Raw genomic sequence first — 22,406 nt, forward strand, 5'->3', positions numbered from 1 at the left:
TATTTTTCGGTACCTTTTTTGGTAGTTAAGTAGATATAACTCGGTTAAGGCTGATATGCCTTAGGTAAAAAGGTTCATGAACTTTCCCCTGCGTACTACAAATATATACAAAAAACTTTAATAATTGCTATTTATTTTTCAAGTGCTGAAATCTACTTAGTAACGAAATCATAATTTAAATGTTACTTTTGTCAAACTTATTTTAATCATATCAACATTACTCATATTTTAATTCATAATAAATTATTAACATTTAACAGATTAGAACATGAGGTGTATACATATCTTTGATGTAAATATAATTTGGTTGTATTGTTAAGATATTTTTTTTGCCTCTTTAAATCTAATTTATCCAGGATCATTTAATTGTTAATTGAAACCTATATACCAAGTCTCTTTCTTAGTTTTCTTTCATTTATAAAAAAAAAACTAAGTGGCGCCCTCTTATTTAATAGTTATAATCAAGTTTATATTCTTTAATAGCCAGTCATAAGTGAAACTTCGAACAATCCCAAGCCTCCAATAATTCTGAGCTACCGTCTGCAAACTCTTGGCAAAATATTAACACTGTAAAGTTAACGCCACAACTTTCAAAAAAATTATAGTTGACATCATGTAATCTGGAGAATCACTATGACAACAACGAGATCAAATTTTATCCATTCAAGTAGTTGTATAAATATGCTACCTTAAAACAGAAATAGTGTGAGATTTCAAATTGATCTTAGAATGACGTTATTTCGAAGACTTTGTATAAGGTCTTCCTAAAGTACTTAAAGTGACGTCTTAGAGAAGATATTAGTCTCTATCCCAATGACGTCCATGACCAGTGAAGATCTAATTAAGGCGATCGAATAAAGACTGCGCCCTTCTACCGGTGTATGAGACGATCTCACAAAACTTCAATTCTTTAGCTACTTAACCTCCTTTTTTATATGCCCAAGTATCTAAAAAAATCCCTGTATATACGTATCTATATTTTTAAAAATGATCTGAAATGTTAAGGGCATTATTACAATTGGATATATTCCATGCTTTTTATCCGATTTACGTCCTAGCCAAGAAAGCAAATCTAGGATAATATCTATGCAACAAATGGTTTAGAATATAATTCAAAGAAAATGCTAAAATAAAAGAAAATATCTTTTCTTGGAAAAATGTCTAAACGAGCAGCGTGTAATACTAATAACAAAAGAATGCAGATGGTAGCTCCGAACTTCGAAGTCTGAATAATAATGGGGGAACTTTGCATTTTATCGATTGTTCTATACTGTATTAATGGAAAGAGCATTTCTTTGCGAATGAGGTCGAATAACTTTTAATAGAAAACCTATTATGGAGAATTTTTATGCATATGTTTTACCATTGCAAGTTGATAACTATTAAATTACTGCTTGAAGACATTATTTACGTGTTTAAAAGAAAAACAAAAAGGGTTTTTTAACACTGGAACTAATTTTCCTTTTAATTTACACCTTGTGATCCTCTTTTTTCCTGAAACCGTCCAATTATCCGACGCCTTTTTCGATCCAATAAAGACACAATAGTTTAGCCTTAACATGCGATAAAGCTGTATATAAACTCTTATAACGTCAGACATCAAGTATGATCGTCACGAACAGTATTCTTATTTGATGAATTGCAATTTACATTTTCGGTTGGCAATAAATCCCAAGATTTGTAACTAAAATATTTCATATCACGTAGGTCGAAAAATGGTGGTAAGAAAGCAGCTAGTAAATGAAACTAAATTTTAGCTAATTTCACTCTATGGGGCCAAAGAATTTTTTCTTGCAAGCGGTATAAGTTAGATTTACAGTGAGTGGTTCCACCAAATAGCCCTTTCTACTTATTTATTCTTAACGTGGCCGAACAACATTTTAAGTGCTTTAGTCTCCTCGACCACTGCCTTTCAACTACTCCTATCTATTGCTACTTCTTCTCAGTTTCGTATTTCCATCATATTGGCGTCTCTCTCTACATTATCTTTTCACCTTGTCTAGGCTTCTTTCTTGTGCTCTGACTACGTGACCTGCCCATGCAAGCTATCTGGATCTTATTCTGCTAGTAATCCATGGCTGATTAGTCTTTGTACTTACTTCAACACATATGCGTTTCTTTCACTGGTTTATTACTAGATCTTGTACGAGTCCATATATTTTCCTTGAAATTTTATTCTTGAAGGAGAGTAGCTTTTCTTGTTCTCTAATAGTCATGATCCACGCCTCGCACTCACATAGGACCACAGGGATCACATTGTATTATACGAGGTCTGGCTATTAAATAACGACACTGGTTACGAAAAAGGGTTTTATTATAAAAATTATTATACATTCGAATGCTCCCCTTCAATATACTCCCCTCCCCTCGCCACACAACTTTCCATACGTTTTGTCCATTGATCGAAGCAGGGCTGGAAGTCTTCTTTGGTGAGAGCCTTTAGGAGCTTTGCCGTTTTTTGCTTTACCGCTTCCATCGACTAAAATCGGGTCCCTTTCAAAGCAGATTTTATCTTCGAAAACAAAAAATAGTCCCACGGGGCCAAATCTGGCGAATATGGCGCGTGTTCGAGCACTAGAGTGCGTTTACCGGCTAAATACTGCTTCACAGATAGCGCGTTACGTGCAAATGCGTTGTCCTGATGCAAAATCCACCAGTTGTTTTTCCACAATTCGGGTCGTTTCTTAGGAACTCGTTCTTGCAGTGTTGCCAAAACTGACAAATAGTAAGTCTGGTTGACAGTCTGACCCTCTGGAACCCATTCAGTCATCACGATACCGTTAATGTCGAAAAAAACGATCAACATTGCCTTGAATTTTGATTCGGACATCCTTGCTTTTTTTATTCTGGGCGATTCAGGCGTCTTCCAATGCATCGATTGCCGCTTGGTTTTAACATCGTATTGAAAAATCCACGTTTCGTCGCAAGTAATAATGTTTTTCATCAGTCCGGGATCTTCTTCTAACCTTTCAAGGAAATCTGAGCAGACCTGTTAACGCAAGAGCTTTTGGTCAGCAGTCAGGTTTCTTGACACCAACTTCGCACAGACTTTTGTCATGTGTAAAATGTCTCTAACCGTTTCTTTATCGGTTACAGCCTCGGCAATCAACCGGGTACTCATTCGACGATCTGCACACACAATTTGGTTGATTTTGGTCACTGTTTCCAGAGTTGAAACAGTGACAGGGCGACCTGAGCGCTGGTCATCTTCAGTGCTCTCTCGGTCCTCACTAAAGCGCTTACATCACTCAAAAACACGCGCACGAGAGAGAATTTTCCCTATACGCCTTTATAGCACTCAGTCGGAGTTTTTTTCAATTTAACGAGAAATTTAAGATTGATGCGTTGCTCTTGTTTTTCGTCACGTCAAAAAAACACGTTCGTTTCAAACCGCTACTGCCAAACCCAACCCAACCCAACCCAACCCAACGCACTACTCGTTTTTTCCCCACCCATCTAGGGTGCCCTCTAGGCACGCAGTCTTGTTATTTAATAGCCAGACCTCGTATTTCTTCAGTTTCACTTTTCTTGGTAGATTTCGTGGTCGAAGGAAATTGCGCAGGACAGATACGACTCTCTTTCCGCTATAGCTATATTCGAGTGAACGCTGGTTCAGGTTTCGGTTAACCGAAGTGATACCAACCGTATTCGTTTTACATTTATTGACGTCATTGTTTACTTTTGGTCTGTCATATCTCGAACCAGACCGGCAAAGTGGTTATCTGATTTGGTTTGGATTTGTATGTAAACATGAGATAAAAGACAAAATTCTTTTTATTGATAACATTTTTTTATTTGAACTTGAATATACAATAATAAGATCCCACAGGGTAGTAATAATTAAGCAGTATTTATATTAAACCAGATAAAATGGAAAATGTACACTTTTTAATTCACGATAACTCCATATATATAGAGGCTGATATTTCTACTTGCCATTTACTTCTTACTGGTAGCTTTTTTGGTATTTCTTTTTTACTAAAGTAAATAAAAACTACATACATCATATTACTCTCGGTTACTACACTGCAGAAATAAATGCAGGGCCTTTATTACTCAATAATTTATTTAATAGCCCTTTAAATTAGTAGGTATTTTGTTTTTAATTTTTAGATGATGATTATACACTTGACTATTTAAGACAGATGGCCATGACGGGCCACTTTGCTCAGTTTGGTATAAATTCTGAAAATGTTGATGTTGCAACAATAAAAAGAGTTGAGAATCAATCACATTGTCCGGAAGCATTAAAGTTAAAAGTAAAGTGTTAATATTAGCCCATGCCAATATGTGTATTTGAAACATAACTCAAATATAGCAAGAACCATAACCAATAAAAAAAACAGCAGAACCATTGCATTCGGGTGGTTTGGTATTGGTTATGCGTTGACGTCATTATTTATAACCAAATACGTCAAATATTCTGTTAATAGCGTCAAATAGCTATCAACCAGAACCAAAACCGGCGTTGAATCAAATACAGCTTATGTATTCGACACTGTATAGTTCGATCAACGAATCTCTGCGTTCAGGTCATCATTAAAACATGACATTCATCCGATTTAACCAGCTGTCAATTCAGTGTCGTCGGTTTGAGGGTTTCTACTTCAAATAAACTATTAATTAAGTTTTAAAAAGTGCTTGGTTTTCTACATTATCTGGTTAAAACAGTTAAAGAATTCGACTATATTGATAAATATACCTGCCTATTCGCTTATGATATTTGTTTATCAGATATGTTGTGAATGGTCTAAGCTAACCTCAAATCCAAAAACAGGCTCGTTGGTTCGTCGCATCAATCTTTTATCAAAGAGTAACTATAAATCAGTTTGGATTTCAAGCCGGTAAAGGGACTCATGATGCTGTTTTTAGCTTTTTGGAGAGCGTCTATGTGTCCTTGAATTCTGGAGAGTCATCGGCGGCAGTGTTTTGTGATCTATCCAAAGCATTTGACTGTGTGGATCATGGAATACTGTTATCTAAGCTCGATAAATATGGTTTTAGAGGCGTAGCGTTGCGATGGCTTGAGTCCTATCTATCAAATCGTACTCAGAAGGTTTCAGTGTCTGGGCGTTTGTCTGCTTCTAGATCCCTAAAATGCGGCGTTCCCCAGGGTTCAGTGTTGGGACCACTGTTATTTTTACTGTATGTGGATGACTTGAGTTCATTGAAACTGCAGGGCAAGGTGGTTCAGTTTGCTGATGATACCACCATACTATGGAGCCATAAAAATTCTGACTATATTAAGACTTGTATCCTTGAAGACCTTCAGATTTTATCAGGGTGGTGTGCTTCCAACAGGCTCGTGTTTAACGTAAGAAAGACGTCTATTATGGGGTTTAAGTGCGATGTTCAGGGTCTGATGTTTGACGAAAATTCCCTCTTGCAGAATAAAGAGTGCTGCAAGTTCCTAGGAATTACCATTGATGGTCGGCTTCGGTTTGAAGATCATATTTTACATTTAGCTGGGAAATCTGGATGTTTCGCAGTAAGAATGGCAAAACAAGAGCTGGGAGGGGTGGTTGCACGTTCAGTGTACTTTTCACTTATTGAATCTCATATTCGGTAAGGCTTGCCTTTTTGGGGTTTAACCAATAAGGGGCTACTTAACATTATCTTTGTTATTCAAAAAAAAGCAGTTAGATACCTGTGTTCTGCTAAGTTAAGAGATTCTTGCAAACCCCTCTTCATTTCTGAAAAAATCCTAACTCTTTTTTCACTTTTTATCTTAGAAACAGCTGCTCTTATTCACAAAATTCCCAAACTACCCTCTGACACTGGCCATTTGACTCGTCGTGTAAATGATGTTCCCCTACCTATTCCTACGTCTTCCCTTACCAAAAACTCATTAATTTACATAAGTAAAAAAATTTACAATCATGTTCCTCTGTGTGTTAGACATATATCGGATGTTAAGAAATTTAAAAGAGAATTAAAGTCGCTTTTATTGGCTAAGGCATATTATAACCTGGATGACTTTTTTAATGATAGGTTTTAACCTTGGACATGTTGGAAAGTTTTCTTTTTTTCCTTTTTTCTTCTCTAGTTTTATCAACAAGTTTACCTTTATTTAGTAATTGATTGTTTTATTTAGTTATCTTTAATTTAAGTATGTTCAAAAAGTTTTGTCTTCTTGTGTTTAATTTTGTTCATTGTTTTGTCAATTTTTGAAATTGTATTTGTGTTTTGTTTTTTTAGCTTGTAGGATGCTTGTACACAAGATTATTCTTACGTAATATAGCACATTTTCTTTCTTTCTTTCTTTCTTTCTTAGTATATTATTATATTGTTACTCTTTGCTTTTATTATGAAAATCATGAATATTCATAACTATTCATAATTATAAAACATTCAAATTATAAAATATTTTCGTATGATTATTTTTTTTAATAATAATAAATATTTTTTATTTGCAAACTCAACATAACTACATAAAAAAAGAGAAAGAAATACACATTTATTATTTTATGCAAATAAAAGGCCGACAAATTCAGAATTCTGCCAAGGCAGATTCTGGTCTTTAACATTGTGGCCAAAACTTAGAAAAACTAACTAGAAAAAAAAATGTAGAAACGCATGTAACAGACTAAGTTTAATTATACACGCCTACCCAAAAAATTTAGAACATTAACATTAACATAGTACCTCTCACAAAAAAAAAAAAAAAATGAAAAACACGCACATTAGTTACCCACACTAAACACAAATTTTCAGTCTCCACCCATACCCAAACTAACAATATTGACCCTTCAATATTTTACGCAGACAGCTGCTGGCTTATCAGACGCACCATCATTCCCCTGCGAAAAGTCTGAACAGACACCAAACCCAACTCAAAATTTATGCCCAAAGCGTTCATCTGATATGCAAAATTATAGGAAAAGGACCTTTTAAATAATTGAGTCTTATGTCTTGGAATACGAATTGTGTTTCTTCTTAAGCCCAAATGGTGAACATCATTTCTAAAAGTAATCTTAAAGTATAGCTAAGGTGGACTGCGGTATTTAAGAATTTTATAAAAAAAAGTAAGTGAATGAGCAACCCTACGATTTTGCATATTTAACCACCCCAGCTCGGAAAGTCTATGGGAAAAGCGATTATGTCTGCGTATGCCAAAAATTAGGCGAATACATGAGTTCTGAAGCTTTTGCAATCGGCACCTGTCATTATAGTCTAGGCACCAACCGTAAACAACATCGCAATAATTGGATTGTGACAGCACTAAAGAGTCACACAACATTTTTTTAGTATCTTCACTTAGATAATGCCTATACAAGTAAATTAATTTTAAAGCAAAATACCCTTTTTTTAGAACATTAGAAACGTGTTGATGAAATCGCAAATCACTATCCACTATTAAGCCCAAACTTTTGCAATTATCTACAACAGGAATATTAGCATCACCCATCTTAATATTAATAGTGTTGCTGTTTAAAATATGGTTAATTTTTTGCTTATTACCAATAAACATTACAGATGACTTAGAAGGATTTAATTTTAGAAAATGCTTTGAAGAAATATCACATATGGCTTGTAAGTCTTGATTAATTTTTGCTTCCGCAATTTTAGCATCTTCTGGCAGAAAAGAGTAATACAACTGAGCATCGTCCGCATAAAAATGGTAATGGCAGTTTTTTAAATAAAAATAAAATCTAAAAGTATAAATAATAAAAAATAAGGGTCCTAAAATACCACCCTGAGGCACGACATTATCAACTTCCAAGGGTTCAGATATATTTTCCTCTATCTTGACTCGCTGCACCCTATCGCTTAAATAAAAATTAATGAAATTAATAGCTTTATCAGAAAAACCTATATAGTGAAATATAGACTTTAAAATTTCGTGATTAACAAAATCAAAGGCTTTCGTATAGTCCAATAGAACAAGGGCAGAAATCATACCATCATCCCTAGATCTTATGATGTCATCAATAACATCCGCCATTGCTGAAGCACAACTGAAGTTCTTTCTAAACCCAGACTGTTTAGGGGGCAAGATATCATTAGCATTTAAAAAAGTTCGAATTTGAGTGTCTAAGATTCTTTCAAGAATTTTTGAAAATGTAGGCAGAATACTAATGGATTTAAACTGATTAAAATTTGTTGGATTATTTACCTTTGGCAATGGCATCACAAAGGCCTCTTTCCAACATTTGGAAAAATAGCTGCTTTCAATGCATTTATTAATTATATGCAATATAAAAGGTATTATAAAAGGGCAGCACATATGAATTAATGTTATATTAAGATTGTCGATACCAAATGCTTTGGATTTAATGCTAAATAAAATAGAACATATATCATTATAACTCACTGTGCGAAATAAAAATAAATTTGAAACGGGCAAGGAATTATTTTTATAAAAATTAATTATTTCCTGACTATTATCGCTGCTAGGTACCTTACTGCTATCAACAAAATAATTGTTGAAATTATCGGGATTCTTAAAACCTCCAGGAATCTGTTTTTGCTTACAAGGTAATATTTTTCTTAATTCACTCCATTTTTCCCTATATGTACAGTTTCTAAATTTATTTCTATAAAAAGCTTTTTTTTCTGCTCTAACGGCTGTGGTGGTATAGTTCCTAAGTTGCTTGTAATACTCCCACTTTGCAGGCAATTTACTTGTTTTGAAATCTTTTAGCGCTTTATCTCTTAGTTTTTGAAGAAGTTTTATAATGTCTGTCAACCAAGGAGAGTTTCTCCTTTTTCGCACTGTAAATGTTTTAACAAGAGCATGGGTATCAAACAATTTTATTAGGTTGGTATTTAAAAATTTTACTTTGTCGTCAATAGATTGATAATCATATATAAGATGAAATGGAATGGCCTCTAGATCGGCCTGGAAGTTATCTAAGTTTATATTTTTTAGGGGTCTATAGGTCACGACTTTAGGAAGCACTTCCGGCACCATACCACTAAATTCAAAGAAAATGCCAAAGTGATCGGAAAACGTAGAGTTAATAATGCCACTCTCTAAAATATTTAGCTGATTAGTAAAAATAAGGTCGATAATAGAGCTGGTGCCATTAAAAATACGAGTCGGCTCAGCTATAACCTGCTTTAGATTAAAAGTCTCACACAAAGATATTAATTGGCGTGCATGATTGTCATAAGCTTTTGAAACATCAATATTAAAGTCCCCGAAGCAGGTTATATGGTTAAAACTAGAAAACATATCAATTAGTGTTTCCTCTAATGTTAAGAAAAAACTTTGAATATTAGAATTTGGAGGTCTATAAATTATTCCAAAAATATGCGGTTCACCATCAATATTAATTTTTAACCAAAGGCTTTCTAAAAATTCATACATTTCAGACAAAAGAATTTCATAAGTTAATCTGCTCTGAACAAAGGTAACAATACCGCCACCTCTATAATTTTGTCGATCATTTCTTATTAGTTGGTAATTAGGGATGCGTACAGCATCACTATCAATATCGCGAGTCAGCCATGACTCTGTAATTGCAATAAGGTTAAAATTCCCTGAACAGTATTCCGCAGAAAAATCATCAAAATGAGCCAACAGCGACCTACAGTTTATATGTGAAACCTTTACCAAGGACATAAATTAATGTATATATTAGAACCTGTGTAAATAAGTAAAAACAAAAATAAAAGAAAAAAAAAACTTAAATAGTGCGTTTGAGGAGATGTTATGGAGAAAAAAAACTATATGTAACAAAGATTATAAAAAAAAGAGTTAAAAGAAAAAAAAAAGGTAACTAAGAAGTTTAGGAAGTTCGTTTGTCGCAAAGATATTTTATTTACATGTATTAGTCATTTTCACGCCTATTTTTTAGCCCCACTAAATCACGTTCAGAACTCACACGATGAACGGAACCATCACTTGCTTTGACATAAATGTTGCCATTTGACACCCACGCACATTTGTTAGAAAAAAGGTCCGTTACTTGATTTAATAGAGTCAGCCGTGTCTTAGTCAGATCTTCTTTAATGAAAACACCAGTTTTTTTAAGCATTTTTCTACTTTTAAGTACCGCCGATCGAACATCATCACTTGAAAACCGCACAAGCACTCGGTTTACAGCCAGGAATTCTTTGCGAAATTCTGTAGCATTTCTTTAATTCGGTGGTATTGATATGTAAATTAAGTTTATTATTTAGCAGGGATAACACATTTTCTCGGATGTTTTCGTGTTGTTCAGTTCTTAAACCAAAAATCCGAATATTGTTGCTGCGCATGATTTGTTCTTGATTCTCTATCTGGGACCGGAGTTGTTTTCTTCCTGTAGCTGACGTAATCCAGTTTTTAGGGTTGATATTTCTTTGTTTTGGGATTCGAGCTGTTTTTCGAACTTTTGTCCTATTAATGCTGCTACTTTTTCTGCAACATCCGATAGAAATTTATCGTGAAAAACACTAGAGATAATGGATTTTATCTCTCTTACGTCAGTTGTTGACAAACCCATATTTTGGCGGGAAGCGATGTTGGCTAAAAAACCAAGAAAACTGGCACAAAACAGAACACACACTACACAAAAACAGGTCAGTCGTCAAAAGAGGTTACTCTTTATCCCTAATAGCACTTATGTATTAAAAAAAAACCTTTAAAACCACTAATTAGGAGGATTTTTGAAGAGCGACAAACACCACGTCTTGTCTATTCAAGCGCCATCTTTCAATCAAAAAATTTGAATAGTTTATAATCGTACTGAAGAGCTCTACAAGACAAAATGATTTTATCAAATTTAGCGAGGTTTTTCTTGATGATAACCAACCATTAAATCTATGTGTTACTTCTATTTTTAGTGATAAAACTGATAAATGGATACAGAATTTAATCAAGCTCTCGTAATACCATATTTATGACCAGAGTAATTAAAAGTACAAAATCAAATAAAAAAATATGCATTTCTTTGGAAATAAATTGAAAATGTTATAATCATATTAATAACAATTTTTTTTTTATGATTCTAAAATTAAATAATGAATCTTGAATGAATATTTAATCACTTACTTTAAAAATACATATAACATTTCACTTTGGCTAAATCACTTATTAGATTATCAATATTTTCTAGTATACCTCTTTGCAATGCCGAAAACTTGCCTACGAGTTTGCTGAAAGAAACAATATTTCACACCATTAGTTCAACAAAACTCTAAAGCTGGCTGGTAAAGACTGGTTAATTTCTTTTATAAATAGGCGCAAAATCAGCTTAAGGATCCCTGAGTCTTCGCCCATCGGACGTCTAATAGGATTTAATCGAGTTGAAGTGATGAGATTTTTTAATTTGATTCGGGAACTTAAAATAAAACACAGTTTTACGCCTGATCGAATATATAATGCAGACGAATCAGGTTTGTCCACCGTTCCAACTAAGCAGCCAAAAATTTTATCTCCAACTGGATGCAAGAGAGTGGCAAAAGTGGCTAGTGGTGAGCGTGGCCGGAACATGACTGTTGTTTGTGTCATGAATGCACAAGGATCGGACGTTCTACCCTTTTTTGTTTTTGCCAGAGTGAGAATGGGTTCTGAACTATTACATGGATGTCCTCCTAATTCCGGAGGTATAGCTCAACAGAGCGGATGGATGAATACAGATGCTTTTCTTCAATACCTTCATCATTTTATTAAATACACCTCTCCTTCTAACAAAGTGCCCGTTTTATTAATTGTTTTTAATCATTCATCCCATACATCTTTAGAAACAATTAATTTCTGCAGAGAGTTTGGAGTGATTATGGTTGGTTTGCCTTCTCACACAACTCACCGATTGCAGCCATTGGATGTGGGCTTTTTTGGTCCTCTTAAAACATTCTATAGCCAGGCCTGCGACAATTTTTTGGTGGATAATCCCGGTAAAACTATGACAGACAAAGACGTAGGACAGCTGTTTGGAAAAGCCTATTTAAAAGCAGCAAATTTAGGAACTGCAGTTAAAAGCTTCGCTAAATGTGGAATCGAACCCTTTGATCCGGACGTTTTTAGTGACGCCGACTTCGCACCAGCTTCAGTTAGTGAGCGCAGACATGTCACCCCAGAAGGAGTGTCTAGTGATTATGAACCACTCATCAACATAAAAAACAAACTAAAGAATAAAACTGAAATATATCTTCAGAATCAGCTAGTTTATCCGGTTTGCAAAAAATTCCTAGCGTTGTTGGACTTCAAAATGATGATGATGAAGAGAAAGCACGTGGTGCAGGAAGATTTGACTGTCGCAGGTCTATCGGGTCTTCAAAATTTGAAACCCAATCAGCAAATTAATTTTGTTGAGATTAGGGCTTTGCCTAAAATAATACGACCGGTCCTGAAAACGAAGAGAAAGATGCAAAAGGCATCGATATTGACTTCTACTCCCAATAAAGAAGACCTTGAAGAGAAAGAACGAGAAAAAAATGATAAAGTTCAGGCTAAGAAAAGAAAGTGTGAAGAAAAAGCAAAAAGAAATGTTTTCAAAAAAACTGGAAAAAAACCTATTAAAGAGGTCCAAAAAAAATCTGATATGTTTTGTCCTAGCTGCGAGGAACCATACACTGAGCCTCCAGTTGAAGATTAGATAAAGTGCGATGTATGTGAAAATTGGTGGCATCAGCTTCATATGTGACCTTTGCATGTAATCGTCATCTTGCCCCAATATGTTCGTCATCTTACCCCACCATTGGGGCAAGATGACGAAATTGCAACAAGTTTGAAAATTTTTAATTTTTTTAGTAATGATTTGTTTTTTAATTTATGATTATTTTATGACAAATCAAGTTAATGTTCTATGATTCTATTATACTTTTCAAAACCTTAAAATTATATGTAGTTTATTTTTTACCTTAAGCTTGTCAACTTGCCCCACCTTATATGTGATCTTGTGATCTTTTTTGGAGAATTCGGGATGAGTACCTGAACATAAGTGTTAAGTTCGGTCCGAGTATTGTTTCCTTATTATGAGCTTTGCTGGATCTGAGGTTATTACTGTGAGCAAGCCTTTTTGCTACCTCTGGCCAACTTTATTCACTCTATTAGGTGGTCCTTCTTAATAAAAGGAAGCAGGCTCTCCCAGCTCGGGTTACCCAATTCTTTTTTTGCTATAAATAGAATTTGCAGAGTGTCTTCCCTCAACTTAGGTCACCTTTCGTATTCACCCATAAGGTGGTAAGCTTTTTTGCCAGCTCTGCATTCCTCTACTAACTTTAAATTGTGTTCTTGGCTCTGGTATGCTATTTAAGGTCACTTAGCGGTCAGTAATGGATAATACCCCTGATTGATAATCATGCCTCTTATTCCGAATAATTTTATATAAGAAGAAAATATCAAAGATTGTCGAAGAGTGGTTTCTCTTCTTATTCTCTACTTATTTATTTCAATTGAGTCAAAATATTTGTTTAAAGCTGGCCATCAGCCATATATCAACAATTAATAGCATTAATCAACATTAAAATTATTAAATAGTGCTGGGGTGACTTTAAAAATTGATTCTTATACGCATCTTTTGAGAAAACTGATTAAAACAGGGGACGTAAAGTCGAAATTATACCCATTTGTAATGACGCCATTCTTGTTTATCTTTGTTTAGCATATTCCAAACAGCGGCGACAACAAACTTTTGAAAAAAATTGGTGTCTGATGATTATTCATCTTTTATATAATAGGTTATGTGAAGTATCCGTCACTGTCAATCAAAAATATTGGTTTGTCATCTTGTTCTTGAAAGTTATTTCGAAAAGTGTTACATGATGCCTAAAAAAAGATATAATAGGTATAATGAACAATCGCAGCTGATGATTTTAAATATATTGGCTTTTTTTCAACTGGAAAAGGAACAAGTCCGACACGGAATTGTACTTCAAATTGAGAATGTGATACAGCGAGCCGCAGATGCAACAAAATTGAGCACAACAACGATCGCAAATATAAAGAAGAATGGGATAAAATCAGATCAGGATTACGCAGCCCGTATATCTTCCAAGCAAAAGACAGCAAAAACCAACATTACAACATATTTGAAACATAGAATTCGGGACACAATTTATTCTATGTACGCCAGAAAAGAATATGTAATATTGGCAACAATAAGAGAAAAGTTCAGGGAAGAAATTGAATATTTTAAGTTTTCCATTGACTCCTTAAGAAGATGGATCAATAGTATGGGCTTCAAGTGGAAAAAATCAAATAACAAAAAATATTTGATGGACTTGCCAAATATTGTTCATAAAAGAATCATGTTTTTAAGGGAGTATATCAAAAATAGAAATGTAGGTCCGCAAGGTTTTACTCCAGTTTTCATTGACGATACGTGGATTTTTAGACATGATGACACCAAGCACACGGATTCAAGGAAAAACAGTGAAGGTAAAAATTATCTGGTTATCTTTTAAGATTTTTTTTTTTGAATAAAAACTATTGCCCTTGTAAGGGCCCTCTAACTTCATAATTTCATCTGTTTCATAGTTTCATATAATTTCTCTCTAAGACAATATGAGGGAATTTAACTCCATACACTACTCGTATGTGCATGGAACATTACTTATTAATTATAATAAATTTATGTTCTGGAAGAATGATTTCTAAAAGAAGAGAATTTAATTATCTTTTATTTTTAAGGTCATCGTTATATCGTGGTCCACGCCGGAACCAAAGATGGCTTTATCAAGGGTGCAAATTTAATATTCAAGAGTGGATTAAAGACGGAAGATTATCATGACAATATGAACAGGAAAAACTTCGAAAACTGGTTTAAAACTCAGCTGGTTCCAAATCTTCCCCCAAAGTCATTTATAATCATGGACAATGCAAGTTACCATTCTGGTTTATTAGAAGAAATCCCGAGAAAATCTTGGACAAAGCAGAGACTGACCGAATGGTTGAAGAAAAAGAATATTGGCTTTCCAGAAAAAGCCATGAAAGATAAAATATGGAGTATTGCACGCAGAAACTGCCCTAGTGAAAAAAAGTACTTCCTTGATGAATATTTTAAACCTTTAGGACACAAAATTTTGCGCCTGCCACCATATCATTGCCAGTTTAATGCAATTGAAATGGTATGGTCGGAATGTAAACGAAAATATGATCAATATATTTCCAATTTTAAGGAGTCACCTTCAGAAGTTCTGACTACATGGGAAAGGGTAATAAACGAAATTTCTATAGATCATTGGCAAAAATATGTTTTTCATACAGAAAAGGTAATTTAAAAGGCTTGGGAGGTAATACAAGTGTGTGATGCTTATAACATTCTGCCACTTGTGATTACGACTGACGAAGACGACGATGACGAAGACAGTATCTCTGATTTCAGTTCTGACTCTGACAATATTGACGAGATTGATTAAGCTTTTTTTGTTCTAGCAAATTTTATTTTATGATCGTCGTTGAGGTATTCAATCATATCGTTGCAATTTCATTAACTTGGTAATGCAATATGGCGTGTTTTTTTTGAGTTTGTATGTTTTATTTTTTGGAATGGTATTTTCATTTTAATGTGTTAACATATTCCTTCAAGCAGCATTTTTTTTATGAAGAAGTAAATTAAATTGTCAGTATTTAAATTTTTCCCAGTGAGTTAAAATAATTTTATACCATTATTCACAATTTTTGTAATCTCGGTTTTGTTACGTCTACTGCTCGTGCTGAATTCTACTTTTAAAATATGTTGTAGATTCGGTTTTTGCGGTCTTTTGCTTGGAAAATATATGAGCAGCGTAATCCTGATCTGATTTTACCCCATTCTTCTTTATATTTGCGATCGTTGTTGTGCTCAATTTTGTTGCATCTGCGGCTCGCTCTCAATTTGAAGTGCAATTCCGTTTCGGACTTGTTGTTTATGTCTCATTATTTATGATCAATTATAATAATATTTGTTAATTGTTAAGTTTGTTAATAATACAATAAATATTACAAGATTTTTTTAAATTTTTTGGGAATGAAAGTATATACACGAATATAAAAATATAATAATATGCGGCTAAAATAAATCATTTGTTAATTTCTGAACGTATAAAAATACATAGCAGGCTATTAATTTCTGAAGACGATGGTAAAGTTTCTAACCTAATATTGATTGGCAAAAATATCTACGCCATACGTTTTTTCTCACCTGGATGACGTAACAACTACAAATGGGTATAATTTCGACTTTAGAAATGACACAGTAAAGGGGTACGTTCAAAAAGAAGAATTGACGAATTAGGTGTTCTGACAATCTTCACATAATACTTATTTGACCAGTACATTCGTCGCGAGTTACCTGCAGAGATTGGACTGGATTTCTTTCAAAATGCAGCTAGAAACGTTTACTTAATGTCCGTAGCCCCAGTTATAACGCATTACAAGAGAATATGTTCTTTGAACAAAAGGGTGGGACCTGCCGTACAGCACGTAAAATAATCGCGTTACTGCGGACCAAGAACATTTTTCAACAATTCTTATGGTAAACGCTATGAGGGAAAGTAAACAAAAACGTTATCTAAGAAAGAATAACACTGTGCCCCTAGTAACATCAAAATATTAGATAAATATTAAAAATCCAATATTTGACAAATATATCTTACTAATCTTTTTAAGATTAAGTGAATGTTTAAATTGAATAATAGAGAAATAATAAATATATTTAAGAGACATTTAAAGAGCATTACTTTCAAATATTCTGGAATTATGTTGAGTTTAATTATACGAGAAAATAACTGCAACTTTGAAACAGAAATCATAATTGCAACTAGATTACTTGGAATTTAAAAATGTATATTTTAAAAAATGTGTATTTTGTTCGAAAACACTGTAATTAAAATGTTCATAATATAACAAATTGCGAGTAAAATAAGTATAAGATAATTGAAAAATACTAGGGACGGGATTGCCAAAATTCCCAATCAAAAAGACAAAAAGCCTAAATAGTTTTTTATAATTTTCTCTAAAACTATTATGGATTTGGAAAAATCTCTTTTAGCATTGGAATTCTTATTAAAAATAGAACCAATCATAGAGAATAACATTTAGCTGTAAACCTCAAATTATGGAAAATTTTGGAAAAACTGGAAAATTTTTCGGTGATAAATTCAGAATTTTTTTTTGAGAAAATTGATTTATTTTATAAATTGCTAAATCACCCAAAAAGCTTTAATAAAGTCTTATAAAACTTAAAAAAAAATGTACCAGAAAAAATTATACCAAATTTTACCAAAAAAAGTCTTTCGTGGGGCGTACCCATGGAAAAAATATTCAAAATTTTATTTTTATTGTTTTTATTTGGAAAAATATTGAATAAGAAAAACCTTTTTTAAGTTTGGAAAATTAGGAAAACCTCTTACAGTTTTTTCTAATTTTATTTAACTATCAAGAATATGAAAAAAATTATTTTAACATTAGAATCTTAATTAAAAAAAATATAGAAGATCATAAAGAATAATATTTAGTTGTATATCGTAAAATAAATGAGTTATGCTGAATTTTTAGAAAATTGGAAAAGCACACAAAACTCCAAGGCAAACCGAGTTTTTCAATGCATTTCATGTGATTTTTCATTTTATTCCAGACATTTCAAGTAATTTTTTATGTCTTCCAGAAGACTATGGTTTTCAGGATATCGGGCTCATTCTGTACGCTTTCCAGGTTTTCAAACTGGAAGGCATAGTGTGATGTTTTCAATTCAAAATTAAACAGTCTCTATCATATGTTCAGAGAGCTAAAGCTAGTTGAGCTGATATGTATTCACATCAATATTTATTTTGAATATTCATAGAATATCAAATATTAAGAAAATATATATATATATTCTATAAAAAATTAATGCTATTCAGGAACAGCCAATTCACAAAATTCCTGATTGCCATTTATCGTTATGTTCTATATCAAGTTTATGCAAATATTTTTGAAAAGAGAAGTGAGTTTTTCTTGAAAATGAAATTCGTCGCTTTCATTGAGATACCCAATTATATCATGCCATGAGTTTTCTGTATAATTTCCATTTCCGTTCCTTCTTAGGTTATTGACACGTATATACAGGGTGTCCGCTAATTAATGGTACATGGAAAAACCACAGACTGCTGTAAAAATATTACGATTTAACTATATTTACCTATATCCAAAAGTTGATATTAACTGAGATACAGGGTGTTAAACTTAAAACTTTTTTTTTGTTTTTCCCCAATAACTTTAACAAAAGTTAACTTTTTTTCACAAAAATTTGTAGTTAGGGGTTTTTTAGGTCGAGAAATTCATTTTTTTAATAAATTGAGTGTACAAAGTAGGGGGCGCTGTCTGCGACATCTTTTTCTCTTTCATAAGGTCATAACTTTTTTGTGCTTAACTGTATTTAAGTTTTTATTGAAAATAATACTTTTTTCATATTTTTTACGTAAAAAAGGTATACTACTTTCCGGTCGCTCAGAGTCGCCGTTTTCGAGATATCTGCCTTCAAATTATTTAGTACAGCAGCTCAAGCAAGCAATAATGGCTTGTTACTCTTTACCAATCATTTTTTACATCATAAATAATGTTTTAGTATAAGTCATTGAGAATAATGCAGACAAAAATTGGATTATTATTTAATTAACTTTATTTAAAATAACTATGATACTAGAAAATCTATTGAAAGAAAATAACATTAACGAAAACAAACTTAACTATGCGACTGATAACTTTTCCACTTTGAAACTGTGACGAGATTTAGTAAAAAAATAGATCTGCTTTTGACAAAAACTGTTCAAAATGTCTACCAGTCACTTCAATACATTTAACAGTTCTTTTGCTGAAAGATCTCCTAATTTAAAAAAATAATTGTTCGTTTCGTAGCTTTTGTGCAGCATATGAAATTCTCTGCCATAGTTCTTCTCTGGAATTCCCTATTTCTTTGTAAACGAGCGACTTCATATAGCCCCATACACAAAAATCTAGCGGGTTAAAATCGGGACTTCGCGCCGGCCATGGCCTCTGGCTCCCACGACCTATCCAGCGATTAGGAAAACGGTTGTTCAGGTACTCTCTGACAGCTCTAGAGAAGTGTGCTGGCGCTCCGTCTTGCATGAAATACATATGTTGCCTTATGTCCAGCAGAATATCATCGAGAAAATCTGGTAAATGTGTTTCTAGGAACTCGAGGTAGAGTTCCCCGTTTAAATTAGGCGGTAGTTCGAAAGGGCCCAAAAAATGATTATCGATTATACTCATGTTGGAAATGACGTTCGTGTACTGAATATGGATTTTGTAATGCCCATGTGTGTTTATTTCTAAAATTAAAAATGCCTCTACGTGTAAACGTTGCTTTATCAGTAAATAGTATCTTATTCAGAAACATGGGGTCGGCATTTATTTGGGCACGGCAAAAACGGGCAAATTCTATCCTGAGCGCAAAATCATTTTCTAATAAATTTTGCGAAGGAGTGAAATGATACGGATAAAGACCCTCTTCGTGAAATATTTTACAAATGGATGACTTGCCTACTCCAGTTGCCGCAGCAGCATGTCTTGCACTTATTTCCGGATTTTTAGCCACGCGGACCAGAATTTCTTCTTCTTGTTCTGGAGTTATAACCTTCGGGCGCCCTGCGGAATTCCGTTTAGGACGAAATGTACCTGTTTCTCCTAATCGATCGTAAAGATTTTTGAAGATCTTGAAATCAGGTTGTCTTCGATTTGGATAGAGTTCTGAATATGGTCTATAGGCTTCGCGTACATTAAAATTTGCCTGCGCATATATACACAACATATCCCTCATTTCGGCATTTGAAAAAAGATTGTGCCTCGGCATTGTTTCTCAATTTACGAAAAATTTAAAAATTCAACAAAACAGTAAACTGGATGCAAAATCACAGAAAACACTAATTAAATATTTTCTGACAACTTTAAAGTAATCAACAAACAACAACAACATGACGGTTTCCTAACAACTGCGTCTCTAAAGTTCATTTGCTTTCTCATAGCTTACTTTAAAAAAGCGAATTATTTCCCAATTATATTAATTATTCAGCCGGGGTCGAGTGCATGGTGCACTAAATAATTTAAATACAAATATCTCCAAAACGGTAACTCTGAGCGACTTCAACTTAGTATACCTTTTTTACGTAAAAAATATGAAAAAAGTATTATTTTCAATAAAAACTTAAATACAGTTAAGCACAAAAAAGTTATGACCTTATGAAAGAGAAAAAGATGTCGCAGACAGCGCCCCCTACATTGTACACTCAATTTGTTAAAAAAAATAATTTCTCGACCTAAAAAACCCCTAACTACAAATTTTTGTGAAAAAAAGTTAACTTTTGTTAAAGTTATTGGGGAAAAACAAAAAAAAGTTTTAAGTTTAACACCCTGTATCTCAGTTAATATCAACTTTTGGATATAGGTAAATATAGTTAAATCGTAATATTTTTACATCAGGAGTTTGTGGTTTTTCCATGTACCATTAATTAGCGGACACCCTGTATAGTCTATATTTCTACCTCAAGTTTAAGGTTATTATCAACTGCTTTCTTTTTAGAACTCTTTCATGGAATACTTTAGAGGTTATATAAAAAAAATACACACTATACACGATAAAATGTGAAATTTCCTGAATTCTGCTTTTTACAAAATTGAAATTGTATTCTTTGAAAATATCGTTATCTCAAATCACGTTTCGTATTAATGAAAATTTACCTCCATTCTAAAGATAAAAATCTATTTTTCAGGATAATGGACGCGAGGCTCTGGATCTCACGGCATCGCCACTGCGTGCCCCTCCAGTTACCCCTAACAATCGCCCCACCCATCCACCCCCTATGGTCATACAGGGGGATTTTAGAAAGGTACGTAATATTTTATGATTTTAAACCTATTTTAGGATATTTGTTTATTTGTTTATTGGTTCTTTTAAAGGCAATATTGCAGGATTATAAGTAAAAGTTCTTTATTCTAAATAATACAAGAAGTATTTCACAGAGCTTTTTGTAAATGCTATAACTAAACATTTTTATATCTTTAAATACAAGTTGCTGTTCTTTTATTTACTTAAAGAAACGGGTCACTCAACAGACAGGCGCAACTGTCAAATTATTAAATAAATAAATGAATAATGTCTTTATTAAGAATAATAACACTGTAAGTCTATAAGAAAAAAATAAATAAATACTAATACGTCCTCCTATAATACATATAATTATTACTACAATCCACTAAAAGTTGAACAATGAATTTTATTATATGCAATGTAAAACTGTAATCTTAGTCCAACCGAAAAAAAACTAACTACACATTTTGATGAAGCAACAACACATTCTTTATATTTTTTCGGAAAATTGAGATAGAAATAGAAATATGAAAATTATTATATAATAACACATAAACGAAAAACTTCTCTGAAATAATGCAGTAGTATGTTGTGGCATAATTAACTTGTTTCTAACTCTCAAAGAGCGCTGATGGGTCTCATCCCTAAATATTAATTTAGATCTTAAATATAAAAGCAAGTTTGTATCTAGAATTTTATAAATAAACAGTAAAAGAAAATACTTAAACAAATTCTCGACATTCAGCCAATTCAACTGTTCTAGCTTTGATGAAATGTCACAGATTTACAGAATACAGATGCAAAACTGATCGAAAATACGCGTGCGAGCGCCAGACTTGAAACACGCCTCCTGGATGATGATGGAAATCCATCACCCGCCTAGTACGGTGGCAAAGGGTTTAATTTGCTGCAAGCCTCCGCGCCGCGTGCTTCTAATTTTCTTTGCGTAGTACGCGTGTTTATGATCAATAATTAAATTGAAATAATATATTTGTATTTTTTTTAAATATTTTTTTAGTATTATTTTTGTTGAAATGGGGGGGTATAAGTGTCTAAATTTCGTACTTGTTATATGATAACAATAAAGGCTGTACTAGTACTTTGGCAGTACTAGACAACAACAAGGCAATTCCATAAATCCAACTCCAATAGAATTTGAAAGGGCTTTCAGAAAACTTTTTTGTCAAACTTTTTTGCATTCAAATCACATGAATTATACTGACGACTTAGGAATTCTCTTAGAGCATTTGAATAATACTAAACGTGCGACTTTGCAAAAAAAAAATTATTCCAGAGCAAAAAATTAAATCAATTACCCTGCAAGATTATGATTACAAAAAGGAAAACTTGCCAACGCAAAATGCATTTATTTACGTCTGTGGGTACTTAATTAATAAAACTCTAAAAATTCATAAATGTGATATTTGTTTAAAATTTTCCAGTGGTGCTAATGTTTTAGACAGCAACTTATTTACTAGACTTAAACAGTACCATAATGACAGTGACAGTGTTATCGAAAACATTAAAAGGGGCCTGAAGTCGCCAAATGAACAATTTATATGCCTAATATATAAATTGGAAAATGTTTTTGTTTAATTATTTCAAACAAATTGCAATAAAGAAGGAATTTCACAAAAATATTTCGAGATAATGAAAAGCAAAAATTTTTTCACCCATGTGATAACTTTC

General features: G+C 33.1%; 1 protein-coding gene across 1 annotated transcript in view; it reads left to right on the forward strand.

The window, feature by feature from the left end:
• LOC126746611 (rho GTPase-activating protein 100F) overlaps positions 1 to 22,406 on the forward strand; it is a 358,577-nt gene that overhangs the window by 159,988 nt on the left and 176,183 nt on the right. Inside the window, 1 exon segment of the mRNA XM_050454928.1 lies at positions 20,620 to 20,736. Coding sequence (XP_050310885.1) covers positions 20,620 to 20,736 — 117 coding nt within the window.

The sequence above is a fragment of the Anthonomus grandis genome, chromosome 17 (assembly GCF_022605725.1).
Source record: "Anthonomus grandis grandis chromosome 17, icAntGran1.3, whole genome shotgun sequence".
In the NCBI taxonomy this organism is placed as follows: Eukaryota; Metazoa; Arthropoda; class Insecta; order Coleoptera; family Curculionidae; genus Anthonomus; species Anthonomus grandis.